At 42.7% G+C, this 22,171-nt stretch overlaps 1 protein-coding gene across 1 annotated transcript; it reads right to left on the bottom strand.

Moving 5' to 3' along the window:
- Positions 1 to 18,591: 18,591 nt before the first annotated feature.
- On the bottom strand, positions 18,592 to 19,783 carry LOC103410112 (GATA transcription factor 4-like). Its single transcript, NM_001328767.1, is given in 2 exon segments — positions 18,592 to 19,380; positions 19,475 to 19,783. Coding segments are annotated over 2 exon segments (720 nt in total). The 5' UTR covers positions 19,658 to 19,783; the 3' UTR covers positions 18,592 to 18,843.
- Positions 19,784 to 22,171: the final 2,388 nt, after the last annotated feature.

Raw genomic sequence — 22,171 nt, 5'->3', positions numbered from 1 at the left:
AAGGAGTTTCAAGAACGGTGCCAAAAATTCCGCTTTCGACCAACCGTTCCAAAATTTCTTAGCATTAACACCTTCGGTGATTGGTGGGAAGAGTATACCCAAAACTTTTTTGGTGCTCTGGTCGAAGACGTCTTGAACAAGATCTTCGGCGGTCGACCCAATAAGGCTTATACCCCCCAATCTCAAGGTAACGATCTATTTCTACCTTCTTCCTTCGACTTTTAACTCTACTAATTTGCTCTTGCTTTCTCAGGTGGTCGGTCACTGAAAAAGGCAGAAATGGTCGTTGTGGCTGCAGCTAGGAAAAAATCGACCATCTCTAAAAGGACTAAGCCTACCGTACAGGCATTGCTGAGGAAACGGCCTCGTCAAGAGGCCGAGATGGCCCTCGAACCCCCACAACCCGTAAAACGGGTCAAGAAGTTGGTGAGGAAAGGAGAACGGGAGATTCATGTTATCTTTAGTCAAACTACGGGGGCGACGACTCCTAGAGTATCCCCTTCTACCCCTGTCGTTCAAGCTTCGACAAAGAAACAGCCAGTATCGGCCAAAGAAACGGCCCATGTATGGCCTGTTTCTCAAGTCGTTGGACCAGTTGTTGCTCCGCTGGTCGAGGCGTCTGCAACTTCAGGGCCAGCTGTTACGCCTGTCTTGGAAGAGGCGGCCCCTTTGGCAGAGAAAAATCTTCCCAGAAATCCAAAACACACGGCAGTCGTTCTAGAAGAGAGCGACGGAAGCGATGAGATTCCACTACTGAGTCACCTTCAACTACGGGATCCGCCTCCCCCTGCGTCAAAGGCGGTTGTCCTAGTCGGCCCTTCTGCAGTCGATCGTGGCAAACTACCTACCGTCGAGCCAGAAGCAACGACGGAAACACCCGTTCATCCGCAGGACCAGGACCTCAACATTCCTCCCCAAGAAGCCACTTCGACCTTTGTAAGTACCCCTACCGCATTTCTTTGGTTACTTTTCTGCCTTAGATCTCTAAACCAGGAAGTTACTGAATGTCAGGTGCCTACCCATTCTTTTTATCGAACATTCTACGCGCCGAATGGTGTTATCTATATTTCTTGGCCGCCTCAGTGGCCATCGAACGTAGATAACCTCCATCGGCCGCGTGAAATAAGAAACAGTCTAAGGCACTAGGCTCGGCCATTAAGTTCTTTAGGTTCGAGCAACGAACCCAAAGATATGGCCGAAGTCTCCTCCTGGCATGTTTAAAACAAAAACCCTCTTGTTATATTTTTTCATAATTTTCTTGTACTTAAAATGATTTTTTTGTGCAGCCTTCATAGGAAGTTGAATTTAATGCTTTTTTGTCAAGCACTTCTGGAGCGACTCGTTCTTCGGCCGCTACGACTGAACCTGCCGATTCCGCTGCTCTGGTTCGGCTACAAGAAGTTTTATCTTTCTCGGTGTCACAAGTTCTTGAGCGTAAAGGACTCGATTCGTTGGGTGCATGCCTAAACGATCTCGGAGCAAATGGTCAAATGAGCACCGAGGCTATCGTTCAGGTGTCGTCCGTATTGAAGCGAGTTCAGGAATCCTTCAGTATTCTCGAGAACGCTCTTCGGGTTGATGATGACTTGAAAATCGCACTGGCCATTTAGGAAACTCTTCGTCCGAAGATCGATGCCTTAAAGATGAAAAGGGAAGCCTTAGCCGACCTCAACCGTCAAATGGCCGAACTGGCAAAATGAAGGTCGACCTTTACTTTTGAGCTTGCGAGGGACTTTGAGTCGAGCGGAAAATCTTGTCTAACCAAATTTACAGTAAACGCGAAGTGAGTCGAGCAGCTAAAGATGGACAAGAAGAACAGGCAGGCCGAGGTCATAATGGGCGAGGTAAGGTGGCTGGAGCTGAAGGCACTTCTTGGAACTCTTCTTCATTCATCACCTTAGAATAATTTGATTGTAAACCATCTTATTAATGAAATGAAACAAGTTTTTACTCTTGCATCTCCCATGTGACTAGGTAGTATTTTTTGAAGAACTTTCCATTAATTGGTAATTTGTGAATAATACCGGTTCGATCTCTAAGATGGTATGCCCCCTTATCGAGAACTTTATGGATGACAAACGGTCATTCCCAATTCGACGACCATTTGCCGAACCTGGGGTCTTTAATTCCCACGGGTAAAACAGTTTGCCAAACTAACTCTCCTTCACCGAACGTTTTTTGTTTGACTCTTTGATTATAAGCTCGCTCAATAATTTTCTTTTGTGCCACTAGAAGATTATAAGCGTCAAGCCGATCTGCTTCCAAATCTTCTAACTCTTGTAACATGGCCTGGTTGTATTCGGCGTTGGACAAGCTACTCTGCTCGATCACGCGTAAAGAATTTACACTTAGCTCGACTGGTAACACCGCGTCATGTCCATAGGTTAACGCATATGGGGTGGTTCCTGTTGCCGACCGGGGTGAAGTCCGATATGCCCATAAGGCTTCATTCAATTTTAAATGCCACATGCCGGGTCTTTCTTTTATCATTTTTTTTAGAATACCGATCAAAACCTTATTACTTGCTTCGGCTTGTCCATTTGCTTGTGGATAGTATGGTGTGGACTGCTTAAGCCGAATTTTTAAGCTCGCTGTGTATTCTTTGAACCTTTCGGCTATGAAGACTGTGCCATTATCTGGTATGATCATTTTTGGTATGCCGAACTTGGTCACAATATGTTCCTCCACAAAATCGCAAACCTCATTGGATGTTAATTCGGCGTATGATTTTGCTTCGACCCACTTAGTGAAATAATCTGTTGCCACAAGTATCTATGCATGTTTCGCTGCTTCAGATGATGGTGTGATTTTACCGATCACGTCCATTACCCATCTTTTGAACGGCCAAGGTTTGGTGACCGAATGGAGTAATTCGGTCGGGGGCCTTTGGATGGGTCCATGAATTTGACGCTGGACGCATCTTCGTGCATACTCGATACAATCTTTCAATATGCTTGGCCAAAAGTAACCGTGGCAGTGAAGTAACCAACGTATTTTGCATCCTGATTGATGGGCTTCACAAATTCCTTTATGTACTTCTGTGATTGCCTGAGCGGCTTCTTACGAGCTGAGGTATAACAGTAATAAACCATCCTCGCCTTTTCGATACAACTCATTCTGGTATGAGACATAGTTTGTGGCATGGACCTTTGTCTTTCTGTCGTGTTTGCCTCTGGGATTATTAAGGTATTGCATAATTGGCATTCTCCAGTTGTTTAGTAGCGTCTCGACCACACAGACATCTACAGGATCCTCCCGTTCCAACAACGAAGGTAAGGACATTACCCATGTACGGATGACTAGGTTTCGCTGAAAGATTTGTTGATTAACCAGAGCTAGACACGATTGACATAAAACAGGAATCATTGGTCCACTCTTGCCCCCTAAGATTTGTGCTCCGGAAGCTATCTGAGCGAGTTCGTCTGCGCCGGTGTTTTGTCCACAGGAAATATGATTGAACATGATACTGTCGAATGACTCGGCCAAGTAACTGGCCACCATGTGATAGGGCGCCAGAGTACAACTCATGCACCGAAAAGTTCCATTAAGTTGGTTAATCACAAGCTCCGAATCACTGAAAACGAGGGCGTGAGCAACGTGCAAATCATGAAGTACGCTAAGGTCGATAACAAGGGCTTCGTACTTGGCCTGATTGTTGGTACAATTAAAATCCAACTTGAGGGAAAAGAACCAAGGGTGTCGGTGTGGCGACTGGAGTACAATCCCTACACCGGCCGATGTTGACGTGCTGGAACTATCGAAAAACATCGTCCAATAATTGTCACGTGTTTCCACCATGCCAATTTCAACATCGGTGCCCCCGAACCCATATGGAGAATGGTGGTGGGCTAAAAAATGGGCAAGCGCTTGCCCTTTGACGGCTTTTTATGGGACGTACTGTAAACTAAACTTCGATAGTGCCAGTGTTCATTTCCTGATTCGACCTTTGAATATTGGTTGAGTAAGCATATATCAAATAACATCTGTCTGGGTGATGACCTGCGTAACGGATGGGAGCATATAATGTCGGAGTTTGGATGCGGCGAAGAACAAAGCCAAGCAAAGCTTCTCAATTGCTGAATAATTGATTTTTGGAGGATTGAGGTGTCGATTGAGATAGAAAATAGCTTGTTCTCGCCCAGCATCAGTATCTTGCACAAAGAGGCAACCGATGGATGCTTCGGCTGTGAAAATGTAAAGCTTAAGGGGTTTATCATGTCGAGGTGGTACGATGATGGGTGGAGTTGCGAGAGCAACCTTGATTTGTGTGAAAGCCGCTCGATGTTCTTCATGCCACTCAAACTTATCTGAGTCCTTAAGTTTCAATAGTGTAGAGAATGCCGTCATTTTGCCAGCGAAATTAGCTATGAATAGGCGAAGAAAATTTATCTTCCCGAGCAAGGACTGGAGTTGTTTTTTGGTCGTCGGTGGTGGTGCGTCAATAATCGCACGAGCTTTGTTCGCATCGACCTCGATGCCACGATGGTGGATAAGAAAACTTAAGAAATTAGCGACCGACACACCAAAGGTGTATTTGGCCGGGTTCATCTTAAGCTTGTGTCGTCGCATGCAAAGGAAAGCTTGCCGAAGATCATCAATATACGTTTGGCGACTTTTCGATTTGACTACGACGTCATCAATATATACTTCTATGGTAGTGCCGATTAAGTCATGAAAAATGGTATTCATCGCGTGTTGGTATGTAGCACCAGCATTCTTTAGACCGAATGGCATGATTACCCACTCATAGGTTCCGAGTGCCCCTGGGCAACGGAAAGCAATTTTATGAACATCGACCTCGGCAATAAATATCTGGTTATAACCGGCATGTCCATCTATGAATGACAGCATGTCATGATTAGTTGTGGCGTCGATTAGCAAATCTGAAATTGGCATTGGATATGCATCCTTGGGTGTTGCCAGATTCAAATTTTGAAAATCAATGCAAATGCGTAGGGCCTATTTTTCTTGAGCACGGGTACGATATTAGCCAACCACTCGACGTATCGAGCAGTTCGGATAAACCCGGCATTTAATAGTCGAACAATTTCATCTTTTATGCTGAGTTGTACTTCGGTCGAGAATCGGCGATGAGGTTGTCGAACAGGCTTGCAACCAGGTTTGATACATAATTCATGTTCGACAGTTCGAGACCCGGCATTTCATGATAACTCCAAGCAAAACAATCTTTAAACTCGTGAAGCAATCGATGGAGTTCAACTTTCATGGCATGGGGCAATAAAGCACTAATAAAGAGCGACCGAGGATCCTCGGCCGTTCCAACATTTATTTCCTCTAGAAGATCCTTAACTTAGGGTCGGCTGTCGTCGAGCTCGGCCGGTGCAGCCTGAACTTTATCTAGCGATAGTACTGGGCCGTTATCTTCTTCAGCCAAAAATTCGATTAAGTTGATGCCTGAATGCAGGTGCTTGGCAATAGCATACCAATGGGCCAGCAGGCATTCCATCGTTGATGAAACTGCGGCCCGACGCCTCTCACTTTTGACGTCAATCATCAGTGGTGGGGAGTAAATTGGCCAAACCGAGTCTCGCCGCCTACTTCGATGGCTTTTTGGATTGAGATCCGGGTCGGCCGTCCATCTTCATTAAAACCCTGTAGGGTAATATAGCCGACGTGATCATCATAATAGCAGGCCTGGATCATGTTGGTTTCAAACAACTGAGTGTCGGCCAGGTGGACCACCACTGATTTACCATCCCAAAAAATGAGAACTTGATACAAAGAAGAAGGAATGCAATTCGTTTGATGAATCCAATCCCTACCAAGCAAAGCATTATATTCAGGTTTGGAGTCGACGATAAAAAATGCGATCATGTGATTACGACCTACGATGTTTACCTCTAAAGGGAGTACCCCTTTGGTCTGATACTTATCACCGACAAAGCTACTCATGGTTATTCCGGAATGAATGAGTTCGTCGGTGGATCATTGTAATGCTTTCATAACAGATACAGGCATGATGTTGACCGTTGCTCTGCAATCAACGAAAATCTTAGAGATTGGGTAGCCTTCAATATGAGCCATGACATACAACGATTTTAAATGCTGAAGATTAGTCGAAACAGAACGGGGAAACAAGATATCCAAGGCTATTTTAAGTTTATCGTCGCCTTCTGGTGACTCATCCTCCGTCGTAGTGACGAAATCAACTTGTGTTGCTTCCTCGGCGACTACATTACCATCCAAGGAACTTGGTTCGCGTGTAGTCAGCTGAAATTCAATCGGTAGAACATGGACCATGTTGATTTTCATATTTTCAAGGACTGAATGGCCCATTGGATCCTGGTCATCATCTTCCAGAGTTATGAGGATATCATCGTGTGTCGGAGCATTCGCGGCCGGCTTGCTGTGTGTCTCAACACATTCAGGCGCTTGCGCCATACAATTCGACGCTGTATCCTGTTGACTGTCGTCTTCGGGATTGCATGCATCTGGTGTTAGACTCTGCTTCTACCGTATTTTGCGAGCTCATTCTTCATAGGCGATCCGGGCATTCCTGGTGTCCAGGTAAGCATCAAGTCGTGCCACCCGTTCTGTCTCATTAGCCGTTATGCTGAACAAAGAGGCGGTCGAAAAAACTTCGAAGTGATACCGAAGGTGTTGAAGATCTTCAAGAGAAAAAGGGAGTTCGGCTATGTCAATATCCGTGTATGGGTCGACCTCGAAGCCGAGAACCTTAGCCTCTCGAATGTGCTGGAATCTGTCTTTTATTGCTGGATCAGTGGTTTTTTGGATGATCTGCTCAGCATCGGGGCAAGTTAATGTTACAAGAGCTTCCTGGCAAGCCTTGGGCAACCCATACAAGTCGTTGGCGGAATATTTCTTGTGAAATTCTTTCATATATTCCAATGATTCACCTAGGAATGGGGGGTGCAGATTCCGCCAAACTCTGATTAATGGTTCTTTTAAAGGTAACGAAGGCAGTTTGCTTTCGGCCTCTTTCTTAAATTGCTCAAAACGAGCTTTCATTTCCCTGGGCCGAAGAAGAAGTTTGATGCACTTCTCGGCTGCTTCAATGGTAGTTTTGAAATCCCGATTGGTTTCCTTCTACCCATGTAATTCAGCCATGATTGTTGGGGTTGGCCGATCATCTCCACTTCATGCTGTTTCTTTCAGCTTCCATTTAGTGGTCAAAACAGGTTGGGCAGCTTGTCATCGAGCCAAGCAATCTATACGCTGACGTCGACGTTTCTGAGATTTGGATAGCGCGGTATACATGTCGGTGGGAAAATTGTAGCTGTACCATCGTTGGTCATGTGGTTCAGGTGGCCTGAAGGTTTTTTGATTTGCTGATGAACTCTAACTACTGGAATTACGGGAATAATAGTCCTCGTTGTAAAACGGTGCGTCAAAATCAAGGCGCCGTCTGATTGATGCAGGACCATCTGTCTGTTTCCTTGGGCTGAGCCTGTCGAATACTTTTTGGCGCTGGCCTTCACTAGGTTCCTTTGAGGGCTTTGTTGTAATCGTCGATTGGGGTTGTGATGTCGGTATCTGCATTAGGGGAAGTTTCCCCTTGGGCTCGGTTAATACAACGTGTGCCTTACAATTGCTACATAGAACTATCGGCCCACCATTTCCATCTTCGCTGGAGTCTGACATGGACTCGACTATGGCAGGTACTGAGAGTTTGGTAGGTGGTTCATTAGAAAACAAGTTGATCTTGAGTCGAGGTTGGGAACCTTTCTTTAGGATCTGTGGTAATATTAGCCTGCCATTTTCTTCAATGTTGTAGTTTGACATTGGTTCAACTATGGCCGGTCCTAATAGCTCGGTAGGTGGCGCGTTGGAAAATAGATCTATCTTGAGTCGAGGCTGGGAGCTTTGCTTTCGGATGTGTTGTACTGGGCTAAATTCGACCTTCTATTTTCCTTTACCCTTAGGCAAACGGGCATCTACCATGCTGACTGTCGCTGAAGGGAATGGATCCATATCAACCATCATGCGTTTTTCAGGAAACTTTAGCTTGCCTTTGTCAATCCAGCTCTGGATATCATCACGAAATATGACACAATTGTTTGTTGCATACTTTGTCGAGTTATGGTATTTGCAATATGTCTTTCCTTTAAGTTCTTCGGCCTTGGGAATATTACGCCCTGACCGAAGTTTAATGATCTTTGCTGATAGCAATTGATCAAAAATTGCTTCGACTTTTGTGATATCAAAGGTATAAACTTTTGATGTTTTTGCTATTTCTTCAGTGGCCGAGCGGGTTTTGACCTATTTGGAATTAATTTGAGTCAATGCCTTGCACACGTATGGTTTATCTATTACTATCTCGGCAGCATCCACGTTGATGTACTAAGATTCCTCACATTCGGTCGACGCGTAATTGACCATAGGATTTTTGTATATCGTCCATCGAGATGGGGGTTTCGACATCTTCTTTTCTTGGAGCAAATAGTCATATTGCTCGACATGCTGAGCTAATTCATACATATCCTGAAAGTTTGCCCCCAAAAATTTCTTTTTGTATTCTACATCGAGTCCGTTCAAAGCAAGTCTAACAAACTCGACTTCAGGGAGAGGTACTCAGCACCAATTCTTGGCCGATTTAAATCTGGTAAGATAATCCATTGGTGACTCATCAGATGCTTGAGCCATCCTTACCAACGAAGAAACTGACATCTCCATCCTTGGCTGATAAAATTGCTCGTGAAATCTCTCGACCAATTCCTCCCAGCTTTGGATGGAATTAGGTGGAAGGTTGATATACTAGGCAAAGGCTGAACCGGTCAATGAAAAGTTGAACAGCCGCAACTTGTGAAAATCATTGTTGACATCTCCGCATTGCGTAGTGAAACGAGCCACATGTTCTAACGAGGATAAAGACGATTCTCCAGCGAAAAGACTAAAGTCTAGAATTTTGAAACCTTTAGGATATTCGAACCGTTCCACGTAAGCTGGATATGGATGGATGAATTTAGGGAACTTCGGCCCATTTTTCATGGCCGAATCAATCATCCACTGGACCTCGGTTATATCGACGGACGTTACTTCCACCCTCTGGTCGGGTCCATCTGTCCTGCTACTCGATCCTCCTTTCTTTTCTAAGTCAATTGGCTTGAGCCGAGTAAGAACTAGCTCGGCCTGTACTACTGGCAACAGATTATTCTTTGGTGGCAATTGTAGGGAAAAATCTAATGACATGTCGTCACAGACCTTGCTAACCAGTATTTCAAGCAATCTGTTTTGTACCTCACTGTTACTGCGTATCACGTCGTGCAGCTTATCGATTCCTCAACTAAACGTCTATTCAGCTGCCCTAGACTGTTCGTCCAGCCGTCTTCGAAGAAACGATCCTGTTGGTGGATCAGAGCCTTCACCACCATCCTCATCACAGTCCTCCACTATCCCTTCATTGAGAACGCATGTGTTTTTGTTAGGGATTTCTAGACCGCAAAGCTGACCGCCAAGACCAACTTCCTTTTCTCAGCGAGTCGCACTTGTGGACTCAGGTGTCACGACACTAAGGGGATTCTGTGCCTGTGATACACTTTGTCCTATGTTCTGAATTGGCAAATCGGTTGTTGATTTTCCTATAGCTGTTTTCTTTTTAACTGATCGTATTTCAATTGGCATGAACTTCGTAGTTTAGCATTGGATCCTACTAGGCGTGCCAAAATGTTGACCCTAAAAACTAACAAGCCTACGTGGCGTGCAGGCCGAGTAATCTATGAGCTAACTACGTCCTTCGGTTGAATACGGGGCGTGCCAACTCGTCGGCCGAGCTCGACCGAGGAGTAAAATATGTTGATGTTACGTTGGGTGCGCGGCCGACTTCTTCGTCTTGCAATTACGACCGAGGAAAGAACACATTTCGGCCTCTTGGGCTCTCGAACCTAAAGACAAGGCTACTATTCTTACGAAGTTCACGAATCGTCGTCGTTGTCGGATTCGGTCGCAGTGATGGTATTCGTCAGAGTAAACTCACGCCGAATAAACACCAAGGTGTAAGGGCACAAATACTCAAAGCGGATATATGTCTTAACAATAAACGTGGTTTAGCCGTCAGAATGCCGAACTCTAAATCCCACTTGAGAGTATCTAATCATAAACCAACTCGGCGTGCAATGTGTCAAGCCTAATAAACTGTAACACCTCACTTCGCCGAGAAGGCTAATGAAATGACCTCAACCTATAAGGATTCAGAAATCCTTCTCGACTGAGACTTGGATAGATAACCAGTCACCCTCGACGCAATGCTATCTATGTCAACTGAAGATGCTAAGAGACTGGCTGGTCCTACGGTGACGGTGCTATCTATGCCGACTGAAGATATCATCGGTTTCCTTCACAGTGATGTTTATCCAAACTGAAGATGTGTTAGCGAAAAAAGGAAAAGGAAAAAATCTCAAGGTTGTTGAGAGAATTTGTGTAGGGCAGTTGTGTGTTGAATTGGAGAGACTTGAACGATGCACAAAATCTTCTATTTATAGCACCAGGCACTTTCTAGACTAAGTTAAAACCCTACTCATCAAACACCATCTCGACCAGTCCTATTTTCACTATGACTTTGAACCCAGTCCTTTATCAAACCAGATTCACTTCTATCCATATCTTACCGAGACTCCTTATTGTGTCAGGATTCAATTACCCATCTCGCAGCATGACTTGACCAACCTAGGTTAGGAAGCCCATGAACTAAACGATCCACGGTAATCTTTCCGTAAGGCCTTTCGGGTTGAGAATACATATCGGCCTAAACCAATATTTTTGGCCCAAACAGCTATCCATGTGACCGCCTTGAAGGGTAAAAACATCATTTTTTCCAAACATTCTATCTTCTTCTTTTTCTCCGAACTTTCTATTTTCTTCATTTTCTCCGAGCCAAGCCCGTTTTGGTTCCACCGGTACTCCACCGGCGTGATTTCTTCCCTCACCTTCATCATCTTCAGAACCCTCTCATCAGTCGTCTCCTTCGCTTCTTCTTCCGTTGCTAAACCCCCATTCATGTTTCCCTTCGCCCCATCAATTTTTGCCTTTTTCTACATTTTTGACCTTCCAACTCTCCCAGCTCCCTTCTCATTCTCACTCTCCCTTGTCTCCTTGCCCACCGCCATTGCCCGACCTCTCTTCTCCAACTCATTCGCTTCCTTTTTGTTCCAGGAGGCTCCGATTCGACATACGGTAATTCCCTTGCCCGGGCTAAGCTTCCAGTGGGTTTCCTAAAGTTTTTGGGCGCGGCGGCACTGTCAGGGTTTGTTGTAGTGGTGTCGGTGTGTGGGGGGTTTGGGGATAGGTTTCGGCAATTATGGAGAGTAAGATTTAGGGGTTTTGTGATTGGTTTGCTTTATGTGTTGTATTAGGTGTATAATTGCACGTGGGTTTTGGAGTTTCATTATTCAAGTAAGTTTTTTTGCTACTTTTATACAAAATTGAAATGGAAAGGTTTCATGGGAGGGTTAGCAGGCATCGCCACTTGTTGGCTATTATTTGAAATGTTTCATGAGAAGGCTTATTGGTGCCATGGAGCTGTGGATTTGTAAGCGGTGTTGAAAGTCATTGCCACGTTAAAGAACTAAGGGCACGTTTATTTGGCTTCACTAACCTGGACTGGACTGAACTGGATTAGTTTTTAGTGTAATCCTCTGTTTGTTGGCTACAGGACTAAGTTTGATGGTATTAAGTTGGACTCACTTTCACTAACTCCTTCGTTAGGTGGTCCTAGTGAGACCCCCCAAATATGAGCGGACTGCTAAGACTACCTCTCTCTCGTGTTGTCCCGCTCGACTCCTCGCCTTGCTCGATCGACGGCAAAGAACAAGCTCTCTTTCCCTAGTCTAGCCTAACTTCAACTCAAGGTTACCCTCTCAATTTTCTCTGCTCCCCGCCTGCCCTAAACGAACACCTTGGCCTCCGTCGCTCTTCTGCTTCGTCTCTGTCACAAAATTCACTGTAATTCTTTCAACCCATCTCGAATTAATTCAATTTTTTGCTAAAAATCCTTGCTTTCTTTCATTGTTCTTTCAATTTTGCTGCAAAATTTCTTTCTTTCACATATTTGTCTGCTTCTGCTGTTTAATTACTTTGTAATCCGAAGTGAGAATTTCTACTTTTTGTGTGTGTGGGGAGGGGGTGGATTAAAGTATTTATCAGATTGTGGTGCAGTAGATGCTCTTAGCTTTTTGTTTGGGATCTCATATAATCCATGGCTTGACACAAATGTTTGATTTAGGGTTCGCTCTTGATTGTTGATAGAATTTGTAGTAAGTCTGCCAGATGATGTTGGAAAATTGCGCAAGGGCTTTGAGATCCAGGTTATAACCATTTACATGGACTGGAACAGTGAAAAGGATTACTGTGATCTAATCCTTTTTTATGGCTCAAAGTTTACATTCTTACTGCCCATATGAATACATAATTTTTTGTGATTTCATCACCCGTCTCGTTCTGGCTTGACCGTTTAACGTGGGAAAGATTGAACTGTTTCAGACTTTCAATTAAATTTGTGCTTCAGTGGGAGGGAGTGAGGAAGTTATCCAACGATTCTCGTTCTACCTTGAACTTTTTGCATTTTCTACCTAATAGGTCATGGGATCGACTACTAGTTGTAGTAGATAAATCTCCCGAGCGTGGTGATGGGGAGGGGAGGGCTACTGGATAAGGAAATGTGAAGACGTAGGAATGGTCTTATGGTTCCTTGTATTTTGGAAATATATTGATAGTCCCCTAAAGTCTAGCGTAGAATTTTCCCCCGTCTAGCCATCGTGTTTTCAATGGGATTGGTCAAGTAGAAGTGAATCATTTCTTTCTGTTTCTTTTCAGTGTCCCCCTTAATCTCAATTACTTAATGCAGAAGTTTAGCAGTAATTATGCCATGTTTGGAGTGAATTCTCTGATTTTCTCTTTTATCTTTAAAGTGAGCATTTTCTCCTTTTTCATTGTAGATATGTAAATGATGGGAGACCCTTATCGCAATATATAGTCAGTTCTTCCACTAGCTGTTCCGATTCTCAGTGCTTTGAAGAACTTTATAACTATTATACGACTGACAAGGTTGGGTGATTTTTACGTACCATTTTCTGTATAGCAATATAGAGGTGTGAAGTGGGTGATAATATTTTTCTTTGTTTTCTCATAGGCTTGGCATCTCTGTGATCCTGATGCTGAGAAGGTGGTTGAAGCTCTGAGGAAAGCAGGTGTTAAAGTAGTTGTTGTATCAAATTTTGATACCCGATTAAGGCCTCTTTTACATGATCTATGTTTTGTTTACGGGTGTTTATTTTCTTTAGTTATTAGATGTTTGATTTGTTGCTTTCATGTAACATCGTTTGATTTGTTGGGAGAACACTTTGTTATATTGTTGTTTGGAACAATGCTACTCTTGAATCATGTATGTTTCTTTTGTTGGTAAGAAAATTTGGTTTTTGTATTTTTATTGAATCTCACTTTCATCGAATATTATTAATTTTAATAATATCTTTAATAAAAAAGCAATTAAAATAGAACAAGAATGTAGTCCTAGTCTGAGCAAACATCAAACTGGTGATAGTACTGTTTTCATTATCCTGCTTCTTAGTCCAACACTGCACCAAACGCTTCACTAAACTAGTCCAGTTTAGTCTAGTGTAAGCCATTCCAGCTTAGTCCTTGAAGTTAGTCCAGTCCGAGACAGTCCGGTGCAACAAACGCACCCTAAGGTTGAAAGTTCTAGGATGGGTACTAGTTTAACCTAGAGGGGGTGAATAGGTTCCAATTTAAAAATCCAATTCAATTTTCAATTTAATTTTCAGTTCTCAAATTAAATCTACATTCACATTACATATCAAACTATCATACTCATATGCAATTAAAACGATAAATAAAAAGTGCACACATGATGTAGGATTTAACGAGGCAAAACCCACCATTGGGAAAATCCTCGGGCTCCCAAGCCAGGACAAATACTAAGAGAAATAAGTACAGAAAGACTTACAAAACTCATCAACTAGACCGCATACTAGTAGGCGCGATATTTTGTTCAAAAATTCCTGAAAATTTTGAAAAGTCACAATTTTGAACACAGAGGGGTTCGAACCCCTCCCACATTAACTCCTTAGCGCCTTAACCACCATACCACTTATGTTGTTGTGATATTATGCTACAATACTTATATATATGCTTTTGTTTTGAATTCTTTTTACAAGAAACAAATTTGCACATTTTCCAAATTTTTTGTGGTATTATATTTTAAATTGTGTCAATTAATTACTTAGTCAATGGCATGTGGTTTTTAATTTTTCTATTTTTTATTTGGTCACTTACATGGTAGGGCTGGAAAAAATTCCGAAAAATCCCAAACCAAACCGAAAAAGTCCCAAACCCAAACCGAAAAATCCCAAACCAAAACCATCCTGAAGTTCGAGAATCCCATCCCGAAAAATACCAAAATTTTCGATATGGGATTGGTTTCCAAATCCCATTTGTTTGGTAATCCCGAAAAATACCGAAGTATTCGGTTTCTTATTGACTTTTGGGTTTTGGTTCTTGAAAACCATTGCCATGGTTGCTAACTACTCTTCAAAATACACTCACTCTACACATAGAGATGATGAAGATAGTGAAAATTTTGAACCTCATAGGAACTCTATGTGGTACTAAGTCACTCATGTATCTTACCATGCAATGTATAAAGTGTAAAATATTGTACTAATTCATTATATATAAATGATTATGGTGTGTTTAGACTTCTTTCATTAATTTCTACATATTTTATACACTCACAATGTTTGTCAGCTCGCTATATAATCAACTTGATAATGTTAAATCCATCATGCAATGCATTTCCTTCCAATTTTTTGTGATAAACTAATAGATAATTGACTAAATAAACATCCTGCAAAGTTTTAATAAAAATTTCCAAGTTTTTCTTACAATTTCCGTGGTTTCCATGTAATTTTTATCGATATCGATATTATCCCGATATTTCCATCGATATTTCCATGTTTTCGGCCTACCGATATTTCCGATATTACCGATATTTTCTTCCTTGGTTGAAACCACAAGATGGCAGCAATAAGAAAACAATTCGTTCTGCTCAAAAACCAACGCCACTGCCTTTTGATGTTTTTAACTAAGAAACCCAATTTCATGCATATGCGGCAGCAACATGGACAACCCTAAACTAATCTAGTGCATGCGGCAAAACATAAAAACATATTTTGATGCACTCTATTAATCTAGCGGCAGCACCCTCAAAACCCTATATAAGTTGCAGTAGGAGACTTCAACATGACTTAAAACTCTAAATAGATGAGATCAAGATAAAAACAAAACCATTTGAATTTATCCTCATTTTAACTGCATAGCATCTGACTCCAAATAAATCTTATATTAATAAATAGGCCTTTAATTAAGCTAAACGAACTCATAGCAAATTAATTAATATGTAAAGCCCATATCTCAATTGTTAAACTTCAAAGCTAAACAGCCCATTGAACAAAAACTTATATCATGTGAATGCATATGCATGTCAAACTTACTTGAGTGGATGTCTCTGAAACGCTTGCCATTTTGTGATCGAGAGCATGTGAGACAAACTTAGACTAAAATAATTACAACTGAAAACAAGCACTAGTCTAATATTACAGACTCAGGCGTTTTGTTTAGGAACTGGCAATTTTACTCTAACAAAGGTGCATATCTCTTTTTGGTCAATTTCTTTTTTGGTGAAGAGGTGCTTCTCTAACAAAGAAGAATCTAGGGGTGAGCGCGGTGCGGTTCGGTGCAGTTTCGAGTGAAACCACAATCGAAATTGAAACTTTTTGCGATGTGGTTTTGAAGCCAAAATCGAAATGAAACCAAACCGTTTGGTTCGGTTCGGTACGGTTTCAAACGGTTTTGGTTTGGTTTTTGAGAAAAAAATGTACAATTTAAAATATACACACTTATTTATGTATAACACGGTCTTATTTTCCTCATATATTAATTAATGAATATGCTGCAAAATTGTAGCAAAAACAGCAACAACAATGCAGCAAAAAACAGTGGCAAAACTGCAAAAAAAAAGCAGCAAAACTGCATAAAAAAACAGCACCAAAACAGCAGCAAAAAACTACAGCAAAACTGCACCAAATCTGCACCAGGTCGCACTGTCGCAGACTCGAAGAGATGCAAGCAGAAGCAACCAGGTCACAGAATTGAAGATGAGTTAAGTAAAAGATGAGTTTTAAGAAGATGAGTTAAGGAGATGAAGATGTGTTTCAGTTTTAAAATATAACATTTATTTATTAATTTTATTATATGGTTAGGTTTCCGTTTCGGTGTGGTTTTGAAAACCCAAAATCGAACCAAACCGTTTTCTTTGCTGCGGTTTGGTTTCGAAACTGAAATCGTTTCAAAACCGCAAAACCAAACTGTTCAGTGCGGTTCGATTCGATTCGTGTTTTGGTTTCGGTTTTCAGTTCCAAATGCCCACCCCTAGAAGAATCTGGGTGGGAGTAGAAAACGTGGATGGAGAAAGGAAGAAGATGGAAGGGGTAGAGAAAATGACATTTTTGTCCTTAAAGTGAACAATGGGGAAATTGACTAATTATGAGAGTTGAGGGGGAAATTGACCAAAATTAAAGTTGAGAGGGAAATTGGCTAATCCTTACAAGTTTAGGGGGTAGATCAACGAATACCTCTATTATACAAGCACAAAAAATCCAACTCACTTTGAAATGCCTTATGCATGAGAAATTTTTCCATGTTCCTAGTGCATTAGCTGACCTAGCTGACCTGGAGTTCCACTAGCCATAACTTAACACCTATTCATTTTAACACCAACTCATTTATCTTTTTTCTTTCTTCCCCTGTTTTCACGTGTTGGGCCTCAGAAGCCCTAATTTGTGCCTTGTTGATCCATTACCCATCCAAAGCTTCCTTTCATCTCACAAGGGCAAGAGGATTCTCCAATGCATCTAGCGAGTCACAATTTATGTCATGACATTAATTTCTTGGAGCAGAAGGCTCCACAACTAAGGGCTAGTTTGGTATTGCTGTGCTTTGAAAAAAAGCTACTGTGAAAATAAGCGGCTGTGCTGTGAGAATAAGCGGCTATGAAATAAATCAGCAGAGTGTTTGGTAAACTTTTTTTGTAAAAGTGCTTTTGGAAAAAAAATAGTCTGATAGTAGGTCTTTTCATTAAAGAAGCACTGTAGTTCCGTGTGCTTTGAAAAAAAGCCAGTTTTCCAAAGCTGCAAATAGTAGCTTCAGCTTTTTCCTTTAATTTCAGCTTATTCTCACAGCAGCTTCCAAAATAAGCCTTTTTTTTTAGTTTATCAAACACCTAAAACCCTCACAGCTTTTTTTCATAGGTGTTTTTTTTTTTTAAGCACATCACTCCCAGACCACCCATAAGTCACACAATACATCAATAACTGACAGCAAAACCTTATAATGCTTTAACAAATTGACAATCATTAACAATTTTACAAAGCATATGAGTGACCATTGCTAGCACAATTCTTTTTGGGGTGTACTATCCACACACCCCTTTTTTACTTCTCCCACTCTTTATTAATTTCTGTTATTTGATCTTCTTCAATTCATCCGATCTGACGGCCGAAAATTAAAAAGATGTGAGAAAAGTAAAAAGGGATGTGTGGATATTGTGGATGCAAATTTCTTCCTCCTCGATCTTGGACGATTTTGCACCTACAAAACAATTAACACCTTAGGTTAAGGCCAAGAGCCTCACGCGCCCATGATGAATTGGGGGGGCTTTGGCCGAAGAACCTCCGATGCCAAAGTTAGAATTTAGAGAGAAATAGTGTTTAGAGAATTTTGGGATTTTTGCCAAAGTGTTGGAATTTAGCTTTTTGGTGAGAATGGGAGTATATTTATAGGGATAGGAGGTGGCTAGGGTTTTTAGGTTTAATTTAGGTTTAATTAGCCAATTTATTTGGCTATTAAACATAAGATGAATGTTTTGGTGGTTTTTGAATTTATTGGGTAATAAAAAGGAAGAAATGGTGAAAAAGGTAGAAAAAAGTGATGGATTAGGTTTTGAAATGGGGATAGCCGGCCATGTGGTGTTTTAGGGTTGAATTGGATGTATTTTGTAGTTATTTGGATATAATGGATGGTTTAATTGACAATTAATGGGTTAATTAGGCAATAAATCCATTAATTAGCCAATTAACATAATTTAAAAGAAATGTGTTTAGGAATTACCTTGTAGAAAGGATTTGATGAGATAGACTTCGAATTGTTACCTATTTTGGGCACTTCTGTCTTGGTTGAAAGAGGGTTGCCCGCTGCTTGCGCGTAGGAACCTCGTTGTACTGCAAGGGTATTTTTGTCATTTTTGTCCAAAAATCCACGTGTCGCCCTGTGAATATTTTTGGCTCCACAGATATCACATCCCTTCTTTTTACCCAATTTGCCCAACTCTTTTTTATCAAGAGAAAAGAATTGCTCTACTGTAATTGTGTGACAAAAAAATATTAAATCAGCCATTACACCACGGCGTGAGTTTGAATCCCATTCGATTTCTTAATCTGACATTTAATTTAACAAATTTATTGTTTGACAAAAATTAAAAAAATTAAAAAATCCTCTGCCACTTGATCACGTGCCGTTCCCTCCCCATCATGCCAGCCATGCTTTATTTAGAGTGAGAGCATTGGTCGGTGATCCTAATTAAAATCATCCACCGGCCCACCACAAATTCATTTTTTAATCAATAATCCCCCTCACAAAAATTAATACATTTTCTTTTAATTAATTAAATATCCAAAATAGTAATGGAAATTAATTTCAACTTTTTTCTTTGCCTCAAAAACAAAAAATTCCCATTGTTTATGGTCAAATTTCCACACGGCCCATCAACTGAGAGACCGCCACGTGTTCCACACGTCAGCAAACTCGAAACTCGTCGCGGTGAAGATAGAATTGCTGCTGATGCGGACGGTGTTGCTGTGGTTGCTCTTGCGGTGCCTGCTGCTGAGAAGCCTCCTTCTGGCGACGGAGCTCCAGAACCTTCCGGTGCGAGTTCGAGTGCTGAGTCAGCACGAAGGTCGGACTCGCCGCCGGCCGGTACTCGGGCACGAGCCGACCCGACTTGTACCGGACCCCGCACGCGTTGCAGAGAGTCTTGGGGCCCATCGGTCCTGCCCGCCACTGCGGCGTCTTCTCCGAGGCGCAGTGCGTGCACCTGAGCGGTGAAGGGGACGCTTCCGACGGCTCTCTCTTAGGCCTGTTGGGCCTCGCGGGGGTGTTTTGGGGGTCGGGCGGGCCGGCCCATTTGGAGCGTTTGGTGCGGACCCGACTGGGAAACATGAAGGACGCTTCGTTTTGGAAGGAAGCGGAACCGGTTAGGTCGGTGGTGGGGAAATCGGTAAAGGAGTCGTCGACGAAGCGCGATAGCCACTCCAGTTCCGCCACGTCATCACTCTACAGCAACCCAGAAACAAAACCAGAATTAGAAAACGTTATAAAAATATGAAAATGGGGAAATTGAATGGAGAAAGGGTAATGTGGGAATTACAGGGACACATAGGTTGTTGGTGAAGTCGGTGTAGGTGGTGGCGGGGGCGAAAAGGGAGGTGGTGGTGGTGCCGTGGAGGTGGTCAGGTGGCGGCGGATGGTGGTGGAGGTCCATGGAGTCGGTAGAGAACAGGGCGTCGTTTGACAAATCCAGAAGGTCGTCGACGGGGAAGAAGTCTTCCATTTTTATTCTTTTATTTAGTATTTCGCTTTGCAGTTCAACAGAGAGAGAGAGAGAGAGAGAGAGAGAAAGAGAGAGCGAGTGAGAGGGCAGTGACTCAGTGAGACCGAGGAAAGTGAGTGAGTTAAGAGAAATGGGGTTTGTGTGTGAGTTGCTTCTCTCTGGCTCTCTCAGGCTCTCTCAGGCTCAGCTCTCTTTCTGTAGAGAGAGAGAGAGAGAGAGAGAGAGAGAGAGAGAGAAAGAGAGAGCGAGTGAGAGGGCAGTGACTCAGTGAGACCGAGGAAAGTGAGCGAGTTAAGAGAAATGGGGTTTGTGTGTGAGCTGCTTCTCTCTGGCTCTCTCAGGCTCTCTCAGGCTCAGCTCTCTTTCTGTAGAGAGAGAGAGAGAGAGAGAGAGAGGGTGGAGGGTGGGGGTTGATATATTGATGGAGGAGGGGGCAGAGGAACGTGAGGAGAGAGAGTGGCGAGTGTTTTTAATTGGGGCTCTGGCTTTTTTTTCTGTGCAGAGAGATAGAGGGGCAGAGAGAGCACATTAGTGCTGCACAGTACGCCAGTACGCTTCTACAACCCTCCAAAACCCCCAGTATGGATAAATAAATTAACAAGTAATTTTTTTTTTTTTGAATTTGTTAAATTGGATGTTAAATTAGAAAGTTGTTTGGGCCCAAGATACTGGTTTGGACCGAGCTTAGAATTGTTCTCGGCCCAGAAACCTTGCTCAGGGGTCGCTGGGGGTCATTCGGTTCATGGGCTGCATAGCCAAGGCCGCCCGAGTCCTTTCAGGAAGTGGAATACTCCAGATAAAGAGGAAGTGGATGAGTCCCATTGCGAGACGGACGAATGGGGTAGTTGAATCCTGATACAAGAAGGAGTGTTGGCAGGATGAGGATGCCGAAACTTGGGAATGAATGCGGTTTGATAAGGGGTGGAGTTCAAAGTCCTAATAGGAGTAGGACTGGCTGAGATAAGATTGGATCGGGGTAAGAAGTCCTAATCCAAATATAGTTTTGATTTGATCAGAAGCAGGTTTGTTACTATAAATAAAGGGAGGAGTGCATCATTCAAGGCCCTCCAGTTCAACACATAAATTGCCCTGCGCAAACTCACTCAACAACTTTGAGATTTTTATTCTTTTTCCGCCAACACATCTTCAGTTTGGATAAATAGCACTGTGAAGGCAACCGGTGATACCTTTAGTTTGGATAAACAACATTATCGTCATAGAACCAGCCGACCACGGAACACCTTCAGTTTAGATAAACAGCACTGCGTCGAGGCCGACTGGTTACCTATCTAAGTCTCGGTCGAGAAAGACTTTCGGGTCTTTATTGGTAAAGGTCATCTCATTAGCCTTTTCGGCGATGTGAGGTGTTAGAGTTTACTAGGGCTCGGCACATTGAACGCCGAGTTGTTTTATGATTAGATACTCACAAGTAAGCTTTAGAGTTTGGCATTCTGACGGCCAAACCACATTTACCATCAAGATATATATCTGTTTTGAGTATCTGTGCCCATATACTCTAGTGTCGATTCAGCGTGCTTATACCCTTACAAATATAATCACTGTGACCAAATCAGGCGCCGACGATTTGTGAACTTCGCAAAATTAGCAGCCTTGTCTTCAAGCTCTAGAACCCAAATGCCGAGACATGTTCCTTCCTCGGCTGAAGTCGCAAGATCAAGAAGTCAGCCGTGCGCTCAACGCAACGTCAACACATTTTACTCCTCAGCCGAGCTCGGCTAACGAGTTGGCACGCCCTGCATCAATTGAATGACGTAGTTTGCTCATTAGTTACTCGACCTGCGCATCAGGTAAGCTTGGTAGTTTTTAGGGTCAACATTTTGGCACGCCCAGTGGGACGTAGTGCTAAAAACTACAAAGCTCATGACCATTGAGACACGATCGGTTAAAAAGAAAATAGTCATGGGAAAGTCCACGACTAATCTTCCAGTCCAGAACCCAGGAAAAGGGGACTCCTCACATGCCACATAATCCTCTTGTCGTCGTGACACCTGAGGCCACAAGCGCGACGCCCTAAGAAAAAGACGTTGGCCTCGGCGGCCAACCTCACAACGCAGGAACCCCTAACAAAATCGAGTGTGTTTTAATACAAGATTGTGATGATGATGGTGGTGAAGGCTCTAATCCATCAACTAGGTCATTTTTCCGAAGAAGGCTTGAGGAACAATCTTGGCAGTTTAAACAGACGTTCAACCGAGAAATAAAAGGAATACTCGAATAAGTACGTAGTTATAGCACCGTGCATACTAGATTGCTCGAGGTCCTGGTTAGCAATACCTAGACTATTGGCTACGCCGACCAACAACTTATTCCAAAGAACAGTTTAATAACAGCATCACCAGCAGAGACAGAATCTGCTTGGCTCAGAATGATTGATATGGAAAAAATAAGTGGATTAAGCATCAGATGGACGATTTTGTCCAAGGCGTAGAAACGTCATCCGTCGATGTAATTGAGGTCCAAAGAATGATTGATTCAGCCATGAAAAAAGGGCCG

The sequence above is a fragment of the Malus domestica genome, chromosome 07, assembly GCF_042453785.1.
Source record: "Malus domestica chromosome 07, GDT2T_hap1".
NCBI lineage: Eukaryota > Viridiplantae > Streptophyta > Magnoliopsida > Rosales > Rosaceae > Malus > Malus domestica.
The sequence above is the reverse complement of the archived record's forward strand: the minus strand, read 5'-3'. Positions and strand labels throughout refer to the sequence as shown.